The sequence below is a fragment of the Pezoporus wallicus genome, unplaced genomic scaffold, assembly GCF_028554395.1.
Source record: "Pezoporus wallicus isolate ANWC-B61680 ecotype Strahan unplaced genomic scaffold, APGP_CSIRO_Pwel_v1 contig_7892, whole genome shotgun sequence".
NCBI classification, from domain to species: Eukaryota; Metazoa; Chordata; class Aves; order Psittaciformes; family Psittacidae; genus Pezoporus; species Pezoporus wallicus.
In genome coordinates, this window is record NW_026641897.1 from 75607 (window position 1) to 96921 (window position 21315).

At 43.5% G+C, this 21315-nt stretch overlaps 1 protein-coding gene across 1 annotated transcript; it reads right to left on the bottom strand.

The window, feature by feature from the left end:
- Positions 1-1563: 1563 nt before the first annotated feature.
- PKD2L1 (polycystin 2 like 1, transient receptor potential cation channel) lies at positions 1564-16862 on the bottom strand. The gene is made up of 15 exons (XM_057425737.1): positions 16228-16862; positions 13126-13239; positions 11644-11771; positions 10686-10942; positions 9595-9819; positions 9012-9240; positions 8476-8646; positions 7587-7768; positions 6642-6762; positions 5833-5931; positions 4931-5052; positions 4515-4632; positions 4155-4291; positions 3211-3358; positions 1564-2185 (listed from the first exon to the last, which is right to left on the bottom strand). Exons 1-15 carry the CDS (start codon positions 16673-16675, stop codon positions 1973-1975), a joined length of 2712 nt encoding a protein of 903 aa, XP_057281720.1. The 5' UTR covers positions 16676-16862; the 3' UTR covers positions 1564-1972.
- Between the last annotated feature and the right edge of the window lie 4453 nt (positions 16863-21315).

Consider the following 21315-nt stretch of genomic DNA (forward strand, 5'->3'; position numbering starts at 1 on the left):
CACTGACTTGGGACATCACCTGATAGATTCTGAGTCTGTGGAAAAGGCAGGCGCTTCTTCAGAGACTTCAGAAGAGCAGCCTGTATTTTTGATTTTGCGATTCGGCCTTGATAACCATAGTCTGCTACTGAGCCAGGACCTATCCAAAGGTCTTATAAGTGAATTTAAGGAAAAATCTTCCTCTGTGCCTTCCAACACACACAAGCACCCAATTCATTAATTGCAAAGGGCTGTGTGCACTCTCCGAGCCCATTACAAAGCACATAGCTCCTTTGATCAATTACAATTTAGCGTATGGATTTTCTGTTTAATTAAAATTTGGGAAAAAAAAAGCCTATTTCAGGAAATTCTCCTGACATAGGCTGTTTTCTCCTCAGTAAGACAATAGCTTCAATGAGAAGAGGAGTAAGCAACATCATTGTTTTGAATTCAGCTGGAAAAGCTGAAGGTAAGAAGTTCTTGATCAATTCTGAATTTAGTGGAACTGGAAGTCAAGAACCGTGGCAATGTCTCACAGCTAAGTCTTGTCGCTGACAGCAGGACCAGCAGATGGGAAGGGAGCTGTGAGACCCTGTGCTGTTCCTGCACCCACAGCTCCTGGCTGAAATCTAAGCTCCCTGCGGGCTGGGTGACAAGGTCTCACAGCTCCTTCGGGGCTCTCATAGATGAATGACCCTCTGCTTCAGTACATCAATGATATCTGTAGTGGTGACAACCCTGGAACCTAGGCTTTCTGGGGACAGGGATAATCCCGAGGTCTTTCAGACATTCCCAGGGAGGCTTTCCCCACAACACAGCAACACATCCATCTTAGAAAGGTGGCAGTACAACATGCCAGTGTACAAGGTCCCCTCTAAAACTATCACTGCACTGCATAGCACACTAAACAGTGTAGCACTAATGAAAGTTGTAAGCAGTGGTCTGAAAGAACTCACTTTTCTATTGGCTTTAAGCCTACAGAGCCTATTTGAGGTTAACTATTGTGGAATACCAGTAATTAAGATATTTGAAACACATTTACAGTAGTCCTGCAATAGCAGCAATAGTCTGTGCCAGCTACAAGAGAAGTCTTAACAAAGTGAAAAATGACTGGGAAAGAAGTATTTTTGCATGTGGCTGAAAAACTGATGTTCATCTCATTTGCACAAAATTCTTTGACTGAAATGGTGTCAGCACTCACAACTGCAAACCAGATTGATTCCTTGACAAATAACAGAACCATCTCAAGTTCAAAACGCAATTTAGAGAGCATGAAAACAGAGATAAAGAGATTTTTTTAGTGTCAACAGCTGTGTTAGAAACCGTATAACCAGAAGTCTGTTCCCTAACCAGGGACCTAGGACTCTATCAGTTACAATTCAGATTTCTTCCCAGTGACACTTGGGAGTCAACTCTTATTTTAGTTATCCAGACTCAGGTATTAGTATCTTCTTTCCTCAAGGTCGGAATCTAAGGTACAGAGAGGGTTACCAAAGCATCTGGAAACAAACTTTAACAGAACAAAGGCAGACACAAACAACTGAACTTTCCCCTTCCATCTCACACTAACAATTATATTCTGCTCTGTTTATGGGATAACCACGTTTTTGTCCTGCAGACAATTGTGTGTGTTTTGGGAACAAGTTGCAGGGTGCTACTCTGGACACAGATGTTGAGAGTTTTGGGGTTTCTACTTTTCAGGAAAGGATAGATAAAAGGCTTTGTGTTGGCCTGTTCAGAGGCAAAAATTTAATACATCACTTGGTTCCAAATTTCCACCTACTCCAGAGATACAGGGGGTGGAGAAAGGCAGCAGTTCTATCTCTGTGACATTATACACCATTACACTGAAAAAAAGAGCATCCCTGATTTTTTGGATCACCAGTTCCTGGCAACAGTGCTGTGTCCAGCTGTCTGGATTATTCTAACAGTAGGAAACAACTGAAAGTGACTTACTACTGTGTGAGCCAGACTGAGAGCACTGGCCTTTTTGCTAGAAGAGCACAGCTGACTGTGGCTGGCTGTTCTTGGGCACCTGAGACTCCAGCACACTTGACCTGGGCAGGATGGGATAGACACCTTTTTGGTAAGACTTGCCACTCAGGTTGTTTCCCCGTATGTGTTCCATCCCCCAGACTTCCACTGCTTCTTTCCCTAGTTGGTCTAGGCTCTGGGGGAGCAGATCTTTCTGACTGGGTTCTTCCTCCTGTGAACCAGAAGAAAGAGTGACCTGCAATGTCAGTAAGCTACCAAGAAGCCTAGCAGCACTCCAGGAGAGAAACACACTTAAATATCTTCCCACATTCTTCCAGAAATTAGTGCAAGCCTGCCTGTCCATTAAAGATCCAATATACTGTTTGCTGCAATTCACTGATGAATGCACATTCAAGCATTAAACAAACAAGGAAATATTCATCCCTTTTCACCCTCTATGAGAATCTCCACAGAAATGCTGTGGTAAAGCAAATATGCAAGCACTCAAATAAGCTTTCAGGCATGTTCCCATGAGGACACCCCCCCCCCCCCAGAAAAAAAAAAAACACTCGGATGGGAAGGGATCAGGAGACTACTTTGCAAAAAGAGAGGCTTCTTTCTGATTCAGCTAGGTCACTTTGTGCTGTTTGTGTGTTCTCATTATTGAAGCCATAAAACCATGAAATGATGACATGGCTCCCATATGTCTTGCTGCCTTGGATTTTAAAGCTGAAGACCCAAAAGTTCTGGTTGTCTGCACTAGGCAGTCTTTGGCAAAAGTCACAATTCTGTAATGAAATGCTATGGTACACCGCTAACAATCTCCTCCATCATGTGTGATAAATAATCCACACACAAGATGTTAAGATCACAGTCCACAACACTGTCATGAGCTGCTGTTTCTGGAAAGGACAGCATAGTTATTCATCTTGCTTTATGCCTGAGGATAAGCAGGTACAAAGTAATTGAAGACAAGTGAATTGCATGACTGCCACAGAAATGAGCTTGGCCTCAAAGGAGCTAGAAAGTGTACTGAAAGGTTCCATGTCTAACTGGGGGGACATGAAAACAAGAGGCTTTGTGTCACTTTGCTTGAACAGGAAAGGCTTGATCATGCAAAATGCTGACCCTGCCTAACCCTTTTTGTCTTATGTTAACAGGGATTGAGAAAGCAAAGATGATACCAGGCCCTTTCACACAAACGAGCTGGTCACCTGTCCTGAAGCTGGTTCAAGTGCATGGTGGAGGGCTACCAACCTTGGTAACTTTATCCAGTGGTTGGCCCAACAGGTCCTTTCTCATCAGCTTGTTTCTCTCCAGAACTTCGAGCTTGCTCACCACTGCATCAATCTTGGAGCCAATGCTGTTTAGGGACTGTTCCAGCCGTAGCACGCGATGGAGGAGTCTGGGGGAGACATGAAGATCATTTGCAAGTTTTTTATTGTAATGAATAGTAAGATTTGCTGCATACATCTCACAGGTAATGGATCAGACTTCAAAGAGGACTGAATGCTCTACATCAGATAATCGATTCATACCCACTGAAGACGTAACTCCCTCTATACTGTGCGTTTATCTGTAATTAGTGGTTCTGCTTAGAATGGATTCCAACCAGTCTGGATCTCTGTCCAGCCACAGTATAACCCCATTATTAAATATCACACATGCCTCTCCTTTGATATGGCCCTGTGTGTATTGCTCTGTGTTTCTCAGTAGCAGAATCAGGTTCTCCTGATTCTCTGTACTGTATTTATGCCATGTTCCTCCTGTGGAAGAAACAGCCAAATGTTATTCTCAAGACCTGAAAGATGAAGGCCAGCTAGGCTATAAATCAAGGATATTTATTCCCACAGGACCTTCTGTAGAGGTATCAAGTTCCCCTGGCCCAGCTTTCTGGGCTACATTCTGAGCTGAAACATGACAGCATATTGCCTGTGGCCAGCTGGTGGCTGCAGAGGTTATTTGAGAGGCAAAAAGCAAAATTTCTTAACTCAATCTTTTATGCGAACAAGCAAATTACATTGCCAGAACTGTCCCAGTTCTCTCCTGACCTGCTCATTTACACGTGGGCAAGATAAGAAAGGACAAGATCATATTGAAACTGCTCAGCACCAATGCAAACAGTTACATCAGGGAAGGAAGCAGCAGGGAATCAGACCCCTCATTGCAGAGGGACTGAAGTACCGCCAGCACAAACATACACTTGGAACTCTTGCTTGGAGACCCAGCTGGCCTTATTGACGTGGTTATTCCTTGCTTCCATGCAGGTCAGATTCTCATCCAGGTTGTTGTCACCATAGGATTTCCCCAAATTTTTAATCTCTGTGTTCAGAGCAACCTAGAAGATAAAGAAACTCCTGCAAAACTGGATACTAGCTCTGTGCCAGCTTCACTGTGAATAACAGAGTTTCACAGGCAATGACAAACTCAGCTGCCACCAGGCAGAGCTGGAGCTGTATTTGAGTTGACTGCTTAGTTTCTACCACAAACCCAAAGATTCCCAAGGCCACTTTGGAGTGATCTCTACCAAATAGCATTTCTTTCCTTGCCCCTTTTTTTACCCTTTCTGCCTCTAGGTCATGCTTCATCTGCTGCTGTTCCTCTTCATCAAGGATGAGGTTGCCATCTTTGTCGAACCTGGAGAAGGCTGCTGTAATCTCATGGTCTGCATGGCCCAGTCTGCAAAAATACAGAGAAAGCCCAAAGCACTGAATTACATTGTTAACCTCTAACAGTATGGGAGCACTCTTTTGTTTCCTCCTGCCAGTGGCAAACCTAAACCTTCCAAATGGGAAAGAGATAGTAATGCAAACCTATTTAGAACAGGGTATTAAACATGTGAGGGAAGACAACTATATTTTTGAGTCCTACATCACCCATATCTTAGCTCTCCCAGTCTTGAAAACCAGAGAATTTAAATTGCCTGTATTAGCATGAGAAAGGGCTAAGCAGACATCTCTTAAGCTGATTCACTTACTCCTTCAAGCTGTTCTTGAAGTCTTCAAAGTCTAGTTCTTTCGTTCCATTCTGCAGTGCTTTCTGCACATCGGAAATCTGTTCCTTCTTCAGCTTCAACCTCATAAGTGTCCAGTTGTAGCTCTGTTACCAAAGGTGCAAACAGACACAGAATCATGCAGGCAGAACCGTAAAAAATAGGGCAGAGCAGACAATCCAACATGGTGAGCAGATTCTTTGTGATACAGGGCCTTCCAGAAGAAAAATACAACACTGCTGAATGAGCCCCATCTCTAAACTAGGATCACATTTTCAACGTGGTGCCAACATGGTAGCCAGGGTCTACATGACAAAGCTTGTTCTCTGCCTTTCTCCTCCCTATGCTCCCTTTATCTGATCTCCGTCACCAGCTGTTTAAGATAATGTCTCAAATACTATTCTTTGTAGAACATTGGTCCCACAGCACAGAGAGTTGTGACCTTTCAGGACTTCTTTTTGAATTTGCCCATGGGAAATCCAGATGTAACCCAACAGATTTGCACCACTGTAACATGCCCAGCTTAGCAAAATAGGACCTGCCATTTTATTCACTCTATCAAGGACCAAAAGAGCTTTGTCTAGAGACAAGATAGTCTCTAAACAAGATAGGGATTTCTTCCCAAGATAGGGAAGAAAAGTCTCTCAGAAACATTGCCAGCATACTTAAGTAACAGAATTCACCAAACCTCTGCTTTCCCATCCTCATTACTAAAGGATCTGGGAGCTTGATTGATCTCAGAAAGGAACTGTGACTCCTGTGTGCACCAAAAAGGTGGATTTGGAGGTGGAAACCACTGTTTCTAGTAAATTCCATGGAGGTGAGGGACTTCCAGAAAATGTTTCAGGATTTAGCTAGAAAGTCGCACAGCTTTCACTGTTCGTCACCTGCTTCAAAATGTCTGAGAGCTGCAGCTCATCCTTCTGGCTCGAAAGCTCCTCTTTGACTTCCGAGTAGGTGTCATTGATGATGGCCAGAAACATGTTCTAGAAAAAGGGGAGGAAGAGAGATGAAAAAGCATGAGGCATCTTGCCTGCCTCAGCAGCTGAAGCAGAAAGAGATATGCAGGACTTGGTTAAACAAGGAGCTGTTTCCACAGGTGGTATCCCTTGGACAAGAAAAAGCGGGTGAAGGGAATGCCCACTTCAGCCACGCAGTACTTTCTCACTGGGGAGGAGGTCCTTGCAGCTAAAGCAGTGGCTGGAGGTACATTTGTTCCCAGTTTAAATACCATCTTTGGTAGCCTTTCCTGCAAGATCTTAGGTTACATTTGGATTCCTGGCACTGGGAGTTTAACCTGGTCATTATGAGCATCCCACTGCATCCATTGCCTAGGAAGCCAGAGACTGTCCCTCATGCTTTGTACACTGCCTGCTACAGAGCAGCTGTACTGAGCCCCTTGAATTCAGCTACTGCTTGGAATACCACTGACTGGAATACCATTGGTATTGGTTTCAGTCAGTTTTAGTCTTCACCTTAAAGGATGTGAACTTGGCCCTTAATTGCCCTGATCATCAAATCCCCAATTGCAGTGACAGGGTCTTTGTCTACTTTGGTCTATTTGCACTGAAAAGCTGTCGTAACAGAAACTTCCTTTCTGTCTGAGAATTTGCACTGTGCCTGATTTGGGAACTGTCAGGACAGGTCTCTCAAACACTGCTGTCAATACAGGGGCAGCAAGGGCTTTCTTGCTTACCAGGAGCACAAAGAAAACAAAGAATACATAGGTGACGAAGTAAATAGGTCCAAGGACCCTGTTGGCATTGTCAATGGAATTGTAGTCAAAATCACCAAGAATGATCCGAAACTGGGTGAAACTGGAGGAGAGAAAGAGCACAAGGTCACCCAAAGGCACATACTTTTATCCTACATTCTCAGACAGTCCTGAGGTGAACCCAGAACCTGTATGCAGCCAGATGGTCACAGACAAAAGCCAGAGCAGGGTCTAAGTCACTCAGTCTGACTGGTGTGTCAAATGTACCCATAGTATTTCACAGGTGAAGTGAGCTGATGTGGATAGAGCAAAAGGTGGCTGGAAAGTAAAACATGGTTTCCATGGTTGTCCAAAGCGTGTGTTTCTTTTTCTAAACAGGGGGTAAAACCAAAACCAAAACCACCTGAATTTTCCCTTATAAAGGCATATGACTCATGGAAGCCTTCTCTTGCAAGTTCATAAGACGAAAAGCTCAATCAACAACAAAAAGCTCAATCAAACAACAAAACAAAAAACAAACAAAGAAACAAACAAAGAAACAAACCAAAACCAAAACACAAACAAACCAACACTCTGACACTTCCTTGAAACACTCTCTTTGAGCTATTTAGTTCTTACCACCAGGATTACAGAGACGTTTAACCCAACCAGGCCTAAAGCCATCTGCTGGTATATAAAACAGCAAATTTGCCAGGGTCTCAGTGACAGGCAGACAGCACCATTCTACTGACCCCAGCAGATCAGAAGGTAACAGAAGGTCCTGCAGAATAGAAACTAAGCTATAATGCTCTATAGTGGCTTTATTGAAGTGAGATACAACAGGTGTCCGACATTCAGATTTGCAGATTTTACTTTAGAGAGAAGTTGGAAAGCAGCTGAAATTCTTTTCACAAATGATGGAAATGTGGTTCTAACTTGTACACTTACATGCATTTAACAAAGGTACTGAAGTTTTCCACTTGTGTCCCAAAAAGAAGGTAACCCAGCTGGGCATAGGCAAAGAAGACAATAAAGAACATAATGGCAAAGCCCAGGATGTCTTTGGCACAACGTGCCAGTGTGGAGGAGAGCTGGGTCATTGTTTTGTTAAAGCTAATATACTTGAATATCTGTGAGAACAAAGAAGAGGGAGATAGTTAGGCCACACCATGAGCTAGGTCAGTCTTTCATATTGGGTACATGCTTACTAAGACAAGAGGTTCATCACAGTACTCAAGCACCAAGATGACAGCCAGGCTAGGGGAATGGTGGCTTAGTGTTCAGGATGTTTGTCCCATGTGTGCCACCATCTTCCTGTGGGATCATAAACATATGACTTTGTTCCCTGTGTCAAAGGAACATATGAAGAGGGAATACTATAAGGACAAACGTTTTGAGGCTAACAAGGAGCCCTAAGTACAGTGTGGCTTTCCATTATGCTGAGATGCTTTGGTTAAAATGCAAAGTCTATGCCAGCAGATGAGTCATTTCCAGTTGTTGGGTGGCCCTCATGAAAGGAAAATGTGCCAGATTATCCTCCAAAGTACTAAAATCATACAGGATGGACAAAGTTACATTTTATCCAGCATTTTCTAAAAACAGTTTTACACCACAACATCTGCGCTCATCTCCTTGTCTGCTGTCTCCAGAGTGCTCAGAATGCAATGTGAAAAGTCTGGAATTATTGTAAAACAGAGCATATGGCTTTGAGGAAAATCCTCTATTATATAGCTGTTACCCTCATTTACTCAGAGGGATGGAAAAGTCAACCCTAAAGGTATCTAAAGTAAGAGGTCTGACACTGGAAGCCTAGCACCTCCCAGACACCCCAGAATACCTTGATCCAGGCAAAGAATAAGTTGACTGCATTCATATTGTTGTACTGTGTCTGCCAGAATGCCAGGAACTCAAAGTCCGCATAGGTGTTTGGGTGTTTTAGCAGCTCTCCCAACAGTCTGTTCACCTCAATAGTGCGAAAGATGTGAAACCCAATAGCAACAATGGAGAGCTGCAAAGAGGAAGAGTCTGCAGTGACAACTGTATATATGTCTTTCACAGAAATTAGACTGTCACAAAGTTTGTTGGTATCATGCTTCACAACTGCAGTCTACTGGTGGGGGATGCAAATAAATTCATAATGTGCCAGGTGATGCCCTGACTTCACAGCCCCTCAGGCATCTCTACGGAAAGATTTTTTCTGAACAGCTAATAGAAGACCATGTGTCCACTTACTCTGCTAGTTCATTTTGCTGCAGAGCAAAACACGTGCCAGCTCTTGTCTTATCTAGACCAGTTTTCCCATTCCTAAACTTACTTTGACTCTTATACCCCACTGCCATTGCTCCCCCCAACAAAGCATGCAAGGATTCTCACCAGAATGACAACCACATCCAGGATGTTCCAGATGCTGGTGAAATACTGAAGCTTGTGGATACGCAGCTCCAAAATCTCTTCCACCACATAGTAGAAGATGAAGACACAGAAAACAATTTCACAGGCAACAATGAAAAAGTCCCATGCACTGACATATCTTATAAGCTTGACTGTCCGGATTTGCCAGGAAGGAATGGCACCACCAGTGGCTGGAAACTCAACCACTAACCTTGAAGGGGACAAGAAAATTATGATTCCAAACAGGAGAATGAAAGCTCTCAGATAATTATGAGAGGCATCAAACCTGAGCATGAGCTATCCGCCAAACCGTGAGGGGAAGATCTGTGCCTGTGTTTATGTAGCCTTATCTCTGCTGATGCACTGTCTGTCATAGAAAAGGGTGAAAGGTGAAATGTGCCTGGTAATGTCAGGAAGACCAAGTCTTATTAATCAATACAATATCTACTTAAATCACTCAGTCATACCCCCTTGGTGGATCACACTAAAATATTTGTGTTTTAAGAAACTGCGGCATTGAGGAAGAAGCAAGAGGCAGAAGAATTTTCAGTGGGACTTGGCTTACCTCAGAACACAGAACAGGTTGATATTTGCATTATACACAGAGAAATCAATGAAGACAACTCGTGTTCCCCGATCTAGCCACAATTTTTCCTTCAAGACTTGCAGGGCTTCAGCAGTCTCTTCTCTGGTCAACTTGAGGTCTATGTAGTATCCTCCCCCACTGTAACTGGTTAGTCTTCCCCAGTGAGATGAGCCACCCAGCTCCTCTTCAGAATGGTACCTCCACCTGCAACAGACAATCCATCAGCAAAGGCATCACCACTCCAGGCTTGGATATGACCTTGTAGCCAGGTGTAATTGGACTGCATTTTCAAGGACAGTGCATTTTAAAACTAAAGAGTTAACAATCCCTATTTCAGATCTAAGCCTACATCAATTCTTCATTATTGTTACATTTCTTATCTACTGCTTCCCAGCAGTGACAAAACATGATTTGTGATACTACGGAGGGGAGATACTGCAGGTTTGTTGGCTATGCCACAGTCTTGTTTGCATGGAGGTTACTCCCAGGATCTGCGATATCACCTTCTACCATGTTGCACGCTTGCACTGTAGAACATGTAGAACATGCATGTTCTACATGCACCATGTAGAATACACTTGCACTGGTATTTTCTTATGAATAATTCTCATTTACAGCCAAGACTCATGTAGCAAGCAAAGAGTTATGAAACTTTATCTATGGCACACGATTATAGAAAAATAGGTTTTCAAGATAAGAGATGCACTTCCTTCTTTCTGGCTCCTGAAATCCAGGAGGGGAAGAGATAGCATCACCCATTTGATAGATCTGGTCCCAAAGGTCTCTATTTATCCTCATCCTCTCAAAAACAGGCAACAATTTCTATCCAATTCTCCATTGGATTTTTCATGGCTTTTGCAACAGATTCCACTCTACCACTCATTCTGCTGTGCTATTCCTCAGACAGACACTTGGCCTTAGTGACAGACAAAAAGGCCTCTGACTGCATGAGAAATTCCAGCCTTATGTGAGGAATTCACCCCTAGCATACTGCAGCTCAGCAAATCTTATCTGAACTAGAAGAGACTAATTTGGATTTTCTAATCCTGAGCAAGAGAAGATGTACTTACGCCGTTCCATTTATGAGCCCAAAGGAGAACTTTTCCTCCTTGTCTTCTGAGTACACATCATAACAACCTGAGATTTCCTCCTTGAAATCATCATGGACCACACAGGAATTGTTCTTCACCTTCAATTGCCGCATGCGCGGGACACCCAGCAGCAGGTTCTCATAATAGATGTATGACTGGGTGCTGTGGGCTGCCAGGGACTCGTTGTTGTACCACTTCGTCCAGTAAAGGTTATCCAGAAGGGGGCCTTGTGCATACTGCAAGAGGGAGAGGAGAACAACTTCATAGCCCACACATCAGAGGAATTTTCTTAGCCTGAGCTTGAGATAGTGAGACTTGACTCATCCCTCTCCACTTCCCAAGACAGAAAGTAGTGGAAGTTTGTGCTGGATGTATGCTAAGGAGGGGGAGGAGGGAAGAGCCTATAATATGGCTGCTGCACCTTGTTGGACTAATGAAGAGACAAGAGCCCTTACAAGCCTATTTGTCACTTGCACTTCAGTGAGCACACATCTCAATGTACTGCTTTGGCATGAGGTGTGAATTATCAAAAGGGCATGTGTCAGTGCCCTGGAAACAGTGTGGGTAAGACAATAGTGACATAGTTCTCTGTACTTTTTTAATGCAACAGAAAAAGGCAAAGATAAGTGACAATTTCTGGCTGACTGTCAGAGATAAGTGGTTGCAATATCTCAACAGCATTCACTGTTGCTCGTACTATTCCTTCAACAGTTCTTTGACAGAAATGTGTTAGACCCCAGACGTCTTTTCACCTCTTTATTCTCTTTGATTGAAGTCAGTGCAAGTTTTAATCCATCTTTTTCATAAGGAATCTATAAATCAGACCGGCTGAGGCATGAACTACAGGCAGGTTAACTATGTTGTTCCCACCATTGCCGATGGAAACAGACATAGGCCTGTTATTAAGACACCAGATTGAAGACAAATTTGTACTCACCACCCAGAAATCGGCCATGCTGCCAATAGACTGGAAGGAGACACGGCCATCCGAAGAGGTCTGCAGGAAGAGCTCAGACATCACTTTGGTGTAGTAATAGGCATTGGAACTTGTCATTCCATATGTCACTGTTAGAGAAGGACAAGAGGAGGGTTTTCCCTTATACCTCTATATTGGAGCCTGATGTAAATATATCTATATATTCACTTTCCGTGTAATATATACCATCAAAGGTAAGCTGTGCAAGGCACAAAAGAAGAAATCTTGGGAACTCTAATCATATTACTTTATGTTTTCTTAGGGATTTATGAACTTATCTGTTGCATGTTCCAGAATTTAAACTGTCAGATTGACAGACTATAAGAGTTTAGAAGCAAGAGAGGATCACTGGATGGTGCAACTCAACATCCTGGGTAATGATTTTTGTCCTCTGACAAAATTTCTAGGAGAAATTTTCTTTTTCAGAGCAAAATCCATGATCTTTATTTTGAATTTCTTATGTGAATCCATGAAGGTATAGAGACCACCCCATTTTCCCAAGTGAAAAGCTCTAGGTAAGTTCTCATCTACCAAGAAACCTCAAACAAGAACAGACTCTAACTTCCACAAGTATGTTGTTTCAACTCCTCAGTGCTCCTTCCTTCAGAAAAACATCCATCATGTAAGAATATGTCCTACTCTTATAAGCACACCACAGAAATAAAGCAGCTGACGTTCAAGACCCTCACCACCACCACCACTTCTGGATGAGTCAATGTGAGACCAGACATATGTCTGTGTGTGTCTCTTGGTTCTTTAGGAAGTGACTGAAAAACTGTCTCCCTGGGCAACTGTGACAATAACTTTTGTGGGTATTGTCTGTCTATCACTCCTGCCATAGGATCCATGAAATATAACCCTCTTCACTGTCCCATTCTACAGGTGCTCATTTGTGATAATGAATGAACCTTCCCCCCAGAGCAAACAGCCATTGTTCTACCTACACAAAGTCCATTAGCATTCAGTACAGGGACGCATTAAATCCACCCAAGAGCAACAGTGTGAGCTGCCATCTGCTTTATCACCTCAGCCACCCCTCCAGTCTCAGAGAGGAAAAATCTCTATGAACTTTGAGTCTTTGATCCCAGGAAGTTTCTAGAGCTGCCCTCTGGGTCTTGAATGTTTGCTGTGAAACTAAGAAAAGACGCTGGACCCAGATTCTGCCAGGACTGTGGAGTCAATGGCTAGAACTGATAATGTGGATCAGGAAATACTGCTTAAACCTAACCAATATGAATTAGGTCTAGAGCAATAGTCAGTTATTTTACTTCTGTGTGCAGCAGCTATTCTGTAGGTTAATGACACACCAGCTTGATGCAGTGAGTGCTTGTACAATAAATTTAACACCTACAGCAAAGTGATGAAGACTAATAATAAAACCTCACATTATTCACCTCGTGCTCCACACAGGAAAGACACCTGTGAGATACGACAGCTACTTACGTAGACAGATGTCCATCAAGAACACAGTATAGACCAGCAGTTCTCGCAGTGTGGTCTTCACATAAAGCTCTCTGTTTTCAGCTGTGTTCTCTGTCAGTGTAGTGCCCCACAGACCTGTTGGGTGTAAAGAAGAAATTGGAGAGGTTTGATGACCATTTTCAAAGTCCATGTGAGAAGCTGAACTCCTGTTCCCAAAGAACACTGTTGGGAGTTGGGTTTTTGTCACTTTTCAAGGCAAAACCACTTTTCATTTCAAAACTTAAGAGCTGTAAAAATGTGTTAACCTCTAAAAAGAACTATTCCAGCATGAAAAAAAGGTTGGGGGCTGACAAACTGAAATATATTGGCTATTTTTATTTTGCTATGTCCCTCTCCAGTTTTCTGTTTGAGTTCATTATGGGCTGATCTTTTCCTGCCTGTTTTACAGCTTACTCTTTGCAGAAATTCAGTCTTTGTCAGAAATATTCTTGGAACCATAAAATTTCATCTCAGTCACCAATGTGCCAACAGCTGACCTTCTGATAGGACTTTTACAGCAGAACTACATCTAATGTCAGCTTTACAGCTATTAGTCTCTTTAGCATATATTGAATCATCAGGCCCCAAATATTTGTCCCTTGCTTAACTAAAAACTCTCGCAGATTTCTTGTAGGTCATAAGACTCAAATAGTCCAACTCAATATTTTCAGCATAAAATTTAGAGCCAAATTATCTGCAGGATGTCTGTCAATGGAACTCTGCTGACTCCAATAGAGTTCTGCCAGTCACACCAGCTAGTGGTCTGATTTCTTCACACAGTCAAAGCAACTCATTAAACATCACCAGGGTTGATCAAAAAGGGAGAAATGCTTCCTTTAAAAGGAACCTTGATAGCTTGGGTTTGATGAACCGCCTGATACTATTAGTGCATTTGTTTGTTCTTTTCGTAATGGGTTTCTGTTGTGATTTCTGAAATGCTCCTGAAGTTAAAAGGCAAAAGAACTTCCACTTAAAAGCCTAGTGATGGAAGCCATGTCAATAATACCCATAGTTTTGCTGATTTTTGCATCTCCTAGAGAGCTCAGCCCTTATGCCCATTACCGGTAGTATGGAAGAGTCATCTTCCTGCAAGCCAGGATCAAAGATGATGAAAGGTCATGTGTTTGAAGTCATCCCTGGCAGAGGACAAAGCACTTCTTTCTTTGGAAGTGATCTTTGTATATATCTTTGGAAAATGATATAGCAGTCCATGCACATATACATACACCTATCTTTTCAATAGCTCTTTGGCATCTCAACAGATTATACAGCTTTTTGCATCTTCAGCTATTGCAGCATACGCCCTTACTCCGGCAGCTTGTTCTGGACATGCCAGACCAGCAAAAAAAAACAAGATCCTGGAGAAGATCATCTCATGTGCTCTACAGGAATCTTCACAAGGGAATAAAACAGGGGAAACAACCCACCCATCTGTTCAGGTCACATTTAAATTACCCCCTTCATGTCTAGATGACTGCAACACAGTCTTTGAACAGATTTTATTTGCTTTTTTCATGAGGCAGGGATCCCATACTATCCTCATGTTGGAAATAGAGGCACAGGCTTTCTTTGCTTTGGGAGTAGAAGTGTACTCGGGAACACCTAAATTCAGGGACACTTAAATATCCTTGAAAACTTGGTTCAGAGACTTACCTAAAGTTATAGCTGGAGGACCAGAGGGACTCTTCATCGGGGACTGTAGTGATAGGACAAGAGCCAATGGGTTTAAACTTAAATAGGGTAAATTCAGGTTAGATATGGGGAAGAAGTTCTTTACTGTGAGAGTGGTGAGGCACTGAACAGGTTGTCCAAAGAAGTGGTGAATGCTCCATCCCTGACATTGTTCTAGGCCAGGCTGGACAGAGCCTTGAGTGACATGGTCTAGTGTGAGGTGTCCCTGGTGGCAGGACACGCAGCTGAAACAGTTGTAGAAAAAGGATATGCTGCCATGTCCTGACAGGTATTTTTATTTGCATGCTCCACTTTCAACCCTTGCATGTCACAAATATTATATATTTTGATGTTACAGATTTTTTTTTTCCATTTTAAGACTCAGACAATGGCTAGAAGAAAGGATATCAGAATAAAACAAGTAAATGGCACACATCCTCTGAGCAATCTGTAATTACCTACCACCTCCACACAGCGCTGCTTCTCAGTCAGGAGAAACCTCTGAAGGCTCAGCTGTGGTTTGTATAAGAATTAAGTGTTGGATGTAATGACAATGACAAGTAAGAAAGAATTGATCATAGAGGGTATGTGAAATTCAGGACCAAGTTATACTGCTATTCTCTCACATGTACTGTTACAGCTCTGAGAAAGGTTCTTGCCTTCCAAGTCAGGAAGAAAAGACACACTGGCAAGAAAATAATAATTTCCGCAAGAAGTACACCTTCTTGCTTTGTCTTCCCTGCTTCTAAGAAACTGTTCAACAAATGCTCTTGCCCAGGGCTGTATCCTTCCAGAAGACCTGATTTTCTCCCAGGTTTTTAATTGCCTCTTAATAAGCTTTCAGAATATTTCATTCCCCTTTGTGTTTTAAGATGGAAAATAACACCTCTTTCTATCAGCTTTCTTTCAAGCAAAGTCTTGTTTGACACAAAGCTGCTATCCTCTGCATTTCAGCTTTGACATGGCTAGATTTTCTCTGGCGGATATTTACATCATTTCTGAAGTTACTGTAACACAGGGGCCAGTACCACTCCATTTAGAAAATGTACATAGAGGCAGAATAGTTTCATCAGAGTGATGGCTCCTGTGGATTCAGGACACCTAAGATCTGTCTAAAGCTCTGCTAACAGATTCACTGCATGAACCTGAGCACATCACAAAGTCTCTGCATCTTCTGCCTTGTACTAAATATAACAGGACAGATCCTGGAGCTACAGCAAGGCACATGGAATGAGGATGATCCTTCCCAGACAGCCAAAGATGATCTCTAGAATAATACTAGTCTATGTTGAGCAGATTCCTGGGCCACACAGGGTTTCTACCTTCATCCCCACACTCACACACGCACCCCACTAAAGCATCACTCTTCCCAAGGACTAGTAAAGCCTTTCTAGTGAGAAGTCAGATCTTTACCTCGGATGCCTCTGAAGATGTACAGGCAGCACCTGAGGAAAGGACTTGCATTGCCATCCACAGCTTTACTCTGCTCTTCCTGGTAGGGCAGTGGATCCCCCACCTCTTCAGAGTTTTCATAGGGATTCTCCAGGATGGAGTTGGGGTTGTAGATGGCTCGAATTTTCAAGGAGGCAGAGGGAGAGCCATTGTAAACAGGGTTGTCCCAGGCTTTCTTCTCCACTGCCTCCAGTTCATACTCCTCCGAGGCTCTGAAGTGGCTCCCAGCTCTGCTGTTTCGGTGAGATAAGCTCATGACTAGCCACTGCCAGCAGAAGTACGTTTGAACTGGAACAGTGAAGACTGCCTGCCCAGGCTGGAGTTGTAAGCTAACAGAGAGAGAATCAGTCAATGCCAAACAGCTTGTCTGCCCTAGCAGCCAGAAGCTGGCACACCAACAGCTTCCCATAGATAGCACACATCCCCTCTCTCTTTTATACTATCTCAGCAGGTAACACCTATCAGAGGGGTGGCACTACCCATTGTTAGGAACCACAGTCAGCCCTATTATCACAGCAGTCCTGGGAACACTGGCACATCCTGAAGGCTTTCTCTGTTTCCCAGTAGAGATAACAGCCCCAGATGCTGCCATGAGAAGAGAAGGGTGCTAGAAGACGACCCCTGATTTGGGGGGTTGTAGGCTGGGATTTAATCTGGTCCCTCAGGCAGCCCTGATGAGCCCCAGGTGAAGCTCAGGCAGGCACTGCCGGATGGGGAGCCTTTGCTCCAGGGGTCAGAGGAGTCCTGAGGTTTCATTAGGCACCAAAGAGGAAGCAGAAACACTCCCTGGGAGCTGCGGCAACACAGAGCTGTACAGGCACAGCACCAGGCAGCACCAGCTGTGTGCCCTGGGCAGGCACCAGCCCTTGTCAGGCTCCTATGCCAAGATCACAGGTACTTTAGGAAGAAGCCGGGATTTGGCCCAAAACATGATCCTGGTCAGCGTTTCTGCAGCATTCTCTTCTGTGTCTCACAGTTAAAGTGGGAGTAAAAAATGGGAGTAAACTTCTCACCCTCATTTTTGAAACTCATTGTGGTCTTTTGCAGAAACTGTGTGCACCCTGCAGTGCCTGCTGGCCCTAAGGAAAGCCCAAGGAAAAACCAGCATTAAACCAGGCAAAACTGGAAATAATAACAGCAAGGGGCTGCCAGCGTTCACCCACTGGCCAGCAGCAGCAAGTAGTCCCAGGCACTGCAGGTGCTGGAGGATGAGGTGATGCCTTAACCCTGGGATGACAGGCTTCTGTCTTGGTGATGAGATAAAAAGCTAATGTATAGTCTGAGCATGGTCCTCCCTTGAGTGTGAGCACATAACTTGGGAGAAGGTACTCCAGAGGGTACCAATGGTAGCTGTTTTCTGACATTACCCAGGGTAGCAGCAGGACCACAGGGCTCAAAGTTACAAACAAGGCTGTTTTCTCTGAACTATAATGTTTGTACAGGTGATGTTGCCAGGCCACCTGGGAGATGCAGAGATGTCCCCTACCTGATGATGGCACTGTTTGAACAACAGTGAGGCAAGACCTTGTTTGTCACAGGGTACTAAGAGGGAAGCAGCTGGTCACTGGAGGTCTGGGCTGAATCCTCGGGCTGAATTTGGTGTCACTGCAGCCTGCTGTTTTATTGCTCCCTAGTGAAATGAGAGCAGTGGAATGCTTTCAATGGGGTGATTGAATGGAAAGCATTTGCAGAGCTCTCAAGCAGCTGGACTACTGAGGGATGAGACCTCAGTGAAGGGCCAAATGCCAGGGCCAGGCATCAAAGCACACCTTTAGGACCATACAGCAGATACCCCTGCTCATGTACAGGCAGCATGGCTTACAGTGCAGAGCTACTGCTTTGTAGGAGCCTGTGGCACAGCACCACTTCCATTAACATCACATCCTTCAGGGCCCAGGTACATTGCAGGTGTGCCTTCTGGCTGGCTGGGGCACAAAGCAGGTGGTGAGAGGGGGGTCCTTAACCTTTGTTGAAAAACTGAGTCACCCTCCTAGCCCAGCAGACAGATTGTGTCTGTCACCTGATTCTAAACAGCCTAACACCAGGCAGAACAAAGAGCATCCTATAATTAAGGAAACACGCTGTGCTCTGCAGGCAGGCTGGTGTGACTCACTAGTTTATGCAGGTCTGTAAAGGCCCTTTGCCCCCTGTAAACTTGAGCTGTACCGTTAGTGCACACTTCAGTTTTGGAGGGGAACCTAGGTGGGTCTGTCTGGCTTGCAAAATGGTGCCAGCATTTCTTTGCTAGAGGGCAGGATATGATTTCACGCAGGAAACTGCTTCATTTTAAGCTAGATAGCACAGGAAGATATGTCAGCTTAGGAAGAATACAACCCAGACTTTAGCACATCACAAATCACCATGCTATGTGTTGCCCTCTCTGGTGTTTGATGTAAGACCCTGCAGAGCACCAGTATTTGCTAGCTAAGGAGCGACACATTTCTGATAGCACCTTTCAGCACTTACCGCACATCTTTATTCCTCCCAGTGCCTTGGGCCTTATTTGCTTTTCAGTCTTATAAAAACCAGCCAACAGGATTTCTATTCTCCTTTCTTTCTTCCCCTTCTTCGCTGAGGTCCATTTCACAGTAGGTCTAAAAGAATCCTTTCAGAGGTACCCAGGAAAGACTGTTTCTAAAACCAGAAACCACTATCACAGTGGAATTCAGCATGTTAAGACAAAGGAGCACAGCCCCATAGGTTTTACTGTCAATAAATTCCTTAAATTACAGCATGGGTCAGGGTAGTTCCTGCAATGACCACTCGCCCACTGCACAGAATGGTTCCCCAAGCAGAAGGGCCGTCATCAGAACTGCTCAAACCCAGTTACAGGCAAACAACAACAACAAAATCATGTGCATTCACTACATTTATGTAGAGGGGTTTGCTGCTCCTTAAAAACAAGAGCCAGTTCTGATACTCCAAGGAGAGCCTGGAAATTTGTCCTGGGGCAGAAGCAAGGGCCAGGAAACAGCACAGTAAGTGTTCTGCTGTATAAAAAGCCACTGTGAAGAAGAAACAATTTGTTCATTGTGACTGCAGGGATGGAGATTTAACTCAGACACTGGAGAAGCCATTGAGGAGGTGAGAGGAAGAAAGCCATGGAAGAGTTCCCCTGTCAGGTGGCTTGCACTCACCTGTGAATGAAACTGTACTTCCACACTGGAAGCAATCATGATTTTTTAAACCTTCATATGATTCTTTTCCTATGTGAGGTTTTTTTCACAAAAAATTTCCCTCATGCGAGGCTTTTCCCACACAGTTTTTTTCCACATGAGCTTTTCCCCACACAGGTTTTTTTTCCACATGAGTTTTTATTTCCACAGAAGTTTTTTCAAAGAGAGTTTTTCCCACATGAGTTTCTCTCCACGTGAGACTTTTTTCCATGTGAATTTTTTCCAGGTATTTTTTTTTTCCATGCAAGTTTTATCCACGTGAATTTTTTCCACACCATTTTTTTCCCCACCTTTGTATTTTCCGCATGAGTTTTTCAAAGAAAGTTTTTTCCCATGCAAGGTTTTTTTCCCACACACATCTTTTTTCACCTGAGTCTTTTTTCCCCACACAAGTTTTTCCTATGGGAGTGTTTTTCCCATGTGAAAATCCAGTCTTTAATGTATGGAGAAGAAAGCACCAAAGACTTCATAAATCTCCCAAAACAACAGTACCAAACACCAAATTAGAACGAAAAAGCATTTCACCACTACCCGTTACTGGAGGACTGGGACTGAAGTGTCCACTCCATAATATAACCAGCTTCTATGTGGATTTTGAACAGTCTTTTCATTTTTCTTCGAGGGGTTTCATAAACATCACAGAGGTTTAATGTTTCCCAGATATCTCATGCTGGAGAAACCTTGTACAACACCATTATAGCACTACACACTATGCTATAGTCACTCTTTTTTGCAACTGAAATGAAAGAAGACACAGCCATAGATGAATAAATTCAACACCCAAGTTCCCATTTTCTTATTTATGGTGCTATGTTTCTTCTCTTGGCTATAATCCATTTTCAGTAGTTTCCCACTTCCCAGCAACTTGACCTGAGTTAGTGCTGGGGATTGTGTTAAGGTGAGAGGGTGGGGAAAGTGGTGGTGGCAGTGCTAATTAACCATTAAACATCAGAAGAAAAATGAGACTTCCAAGCAGAGTACCTTGGTGCTGAGTTAGCTGTTTATGCTGCATTTTGAAACTTTTCACAGCACCATGTATTAACATAGATGTGTTTTCATCATTTTTCATTTAAGCCAAGTCTTCTCTGGCTATCTCCACCTTTGCATCAAAAAAGTGAATTTTCTGTGCACCCAAACTAGTTGACACCATTCTTATTCTAAGAATGTGCAGAGGCTAAGGTATCAAACCGTCTCCTGAGAGACTCATTGAGGAACCAGCACAAAGGTGAGAGCTGCTATCTGCAGCCCAAGGTGTAGGAACTGGGTTGGTAAGCACCTCTGTGTTTCTCTAACCCATCAAGATAAATCTGTCTGAATAGGAAAAGGTATAGAGGGAGCAAAGTGCATCTTAGTAAAGCGCAGATTGAAATTGAGCAACAGAAACATTACTGTGTTGTACAACTTACCAATACGTTTCCCTAAACATTTGCACATATTTCCTAACACATTGGAGAGGTCTCTTGCATTCATGTACCTGTGCAATGGCCCTCAATGCAGTTTTCACTGGCTGCTTGCAAACTCTCAGGGAATGGCAGGTGCAACTCTGGCAGAGCAGGAAGAAATGAGCATAGGGAAAAGTTACAAGGTCCTTTACAAGATAGTGGTCATTTTTCTGTCTCAGAATATAGTCATTAAATATGCTTGACCTGTTACTATGATTCTGATGATGAACAGCCTTTACTAGCACTCTTCAGGGTATTGTTTTCTTAAACCTCCATGCAATACACGTAGCTGTGCATGTGTGTGTGCACGTTACCACATGCACCGACTACAGAATTTTCTGTTGAGTTACACATCAGCTGAAAAGCATTAAAGCCCACACTTCTAATCATGTGGAGACAGTGTTCTCACGGGAGAATGCATAATTAGTACA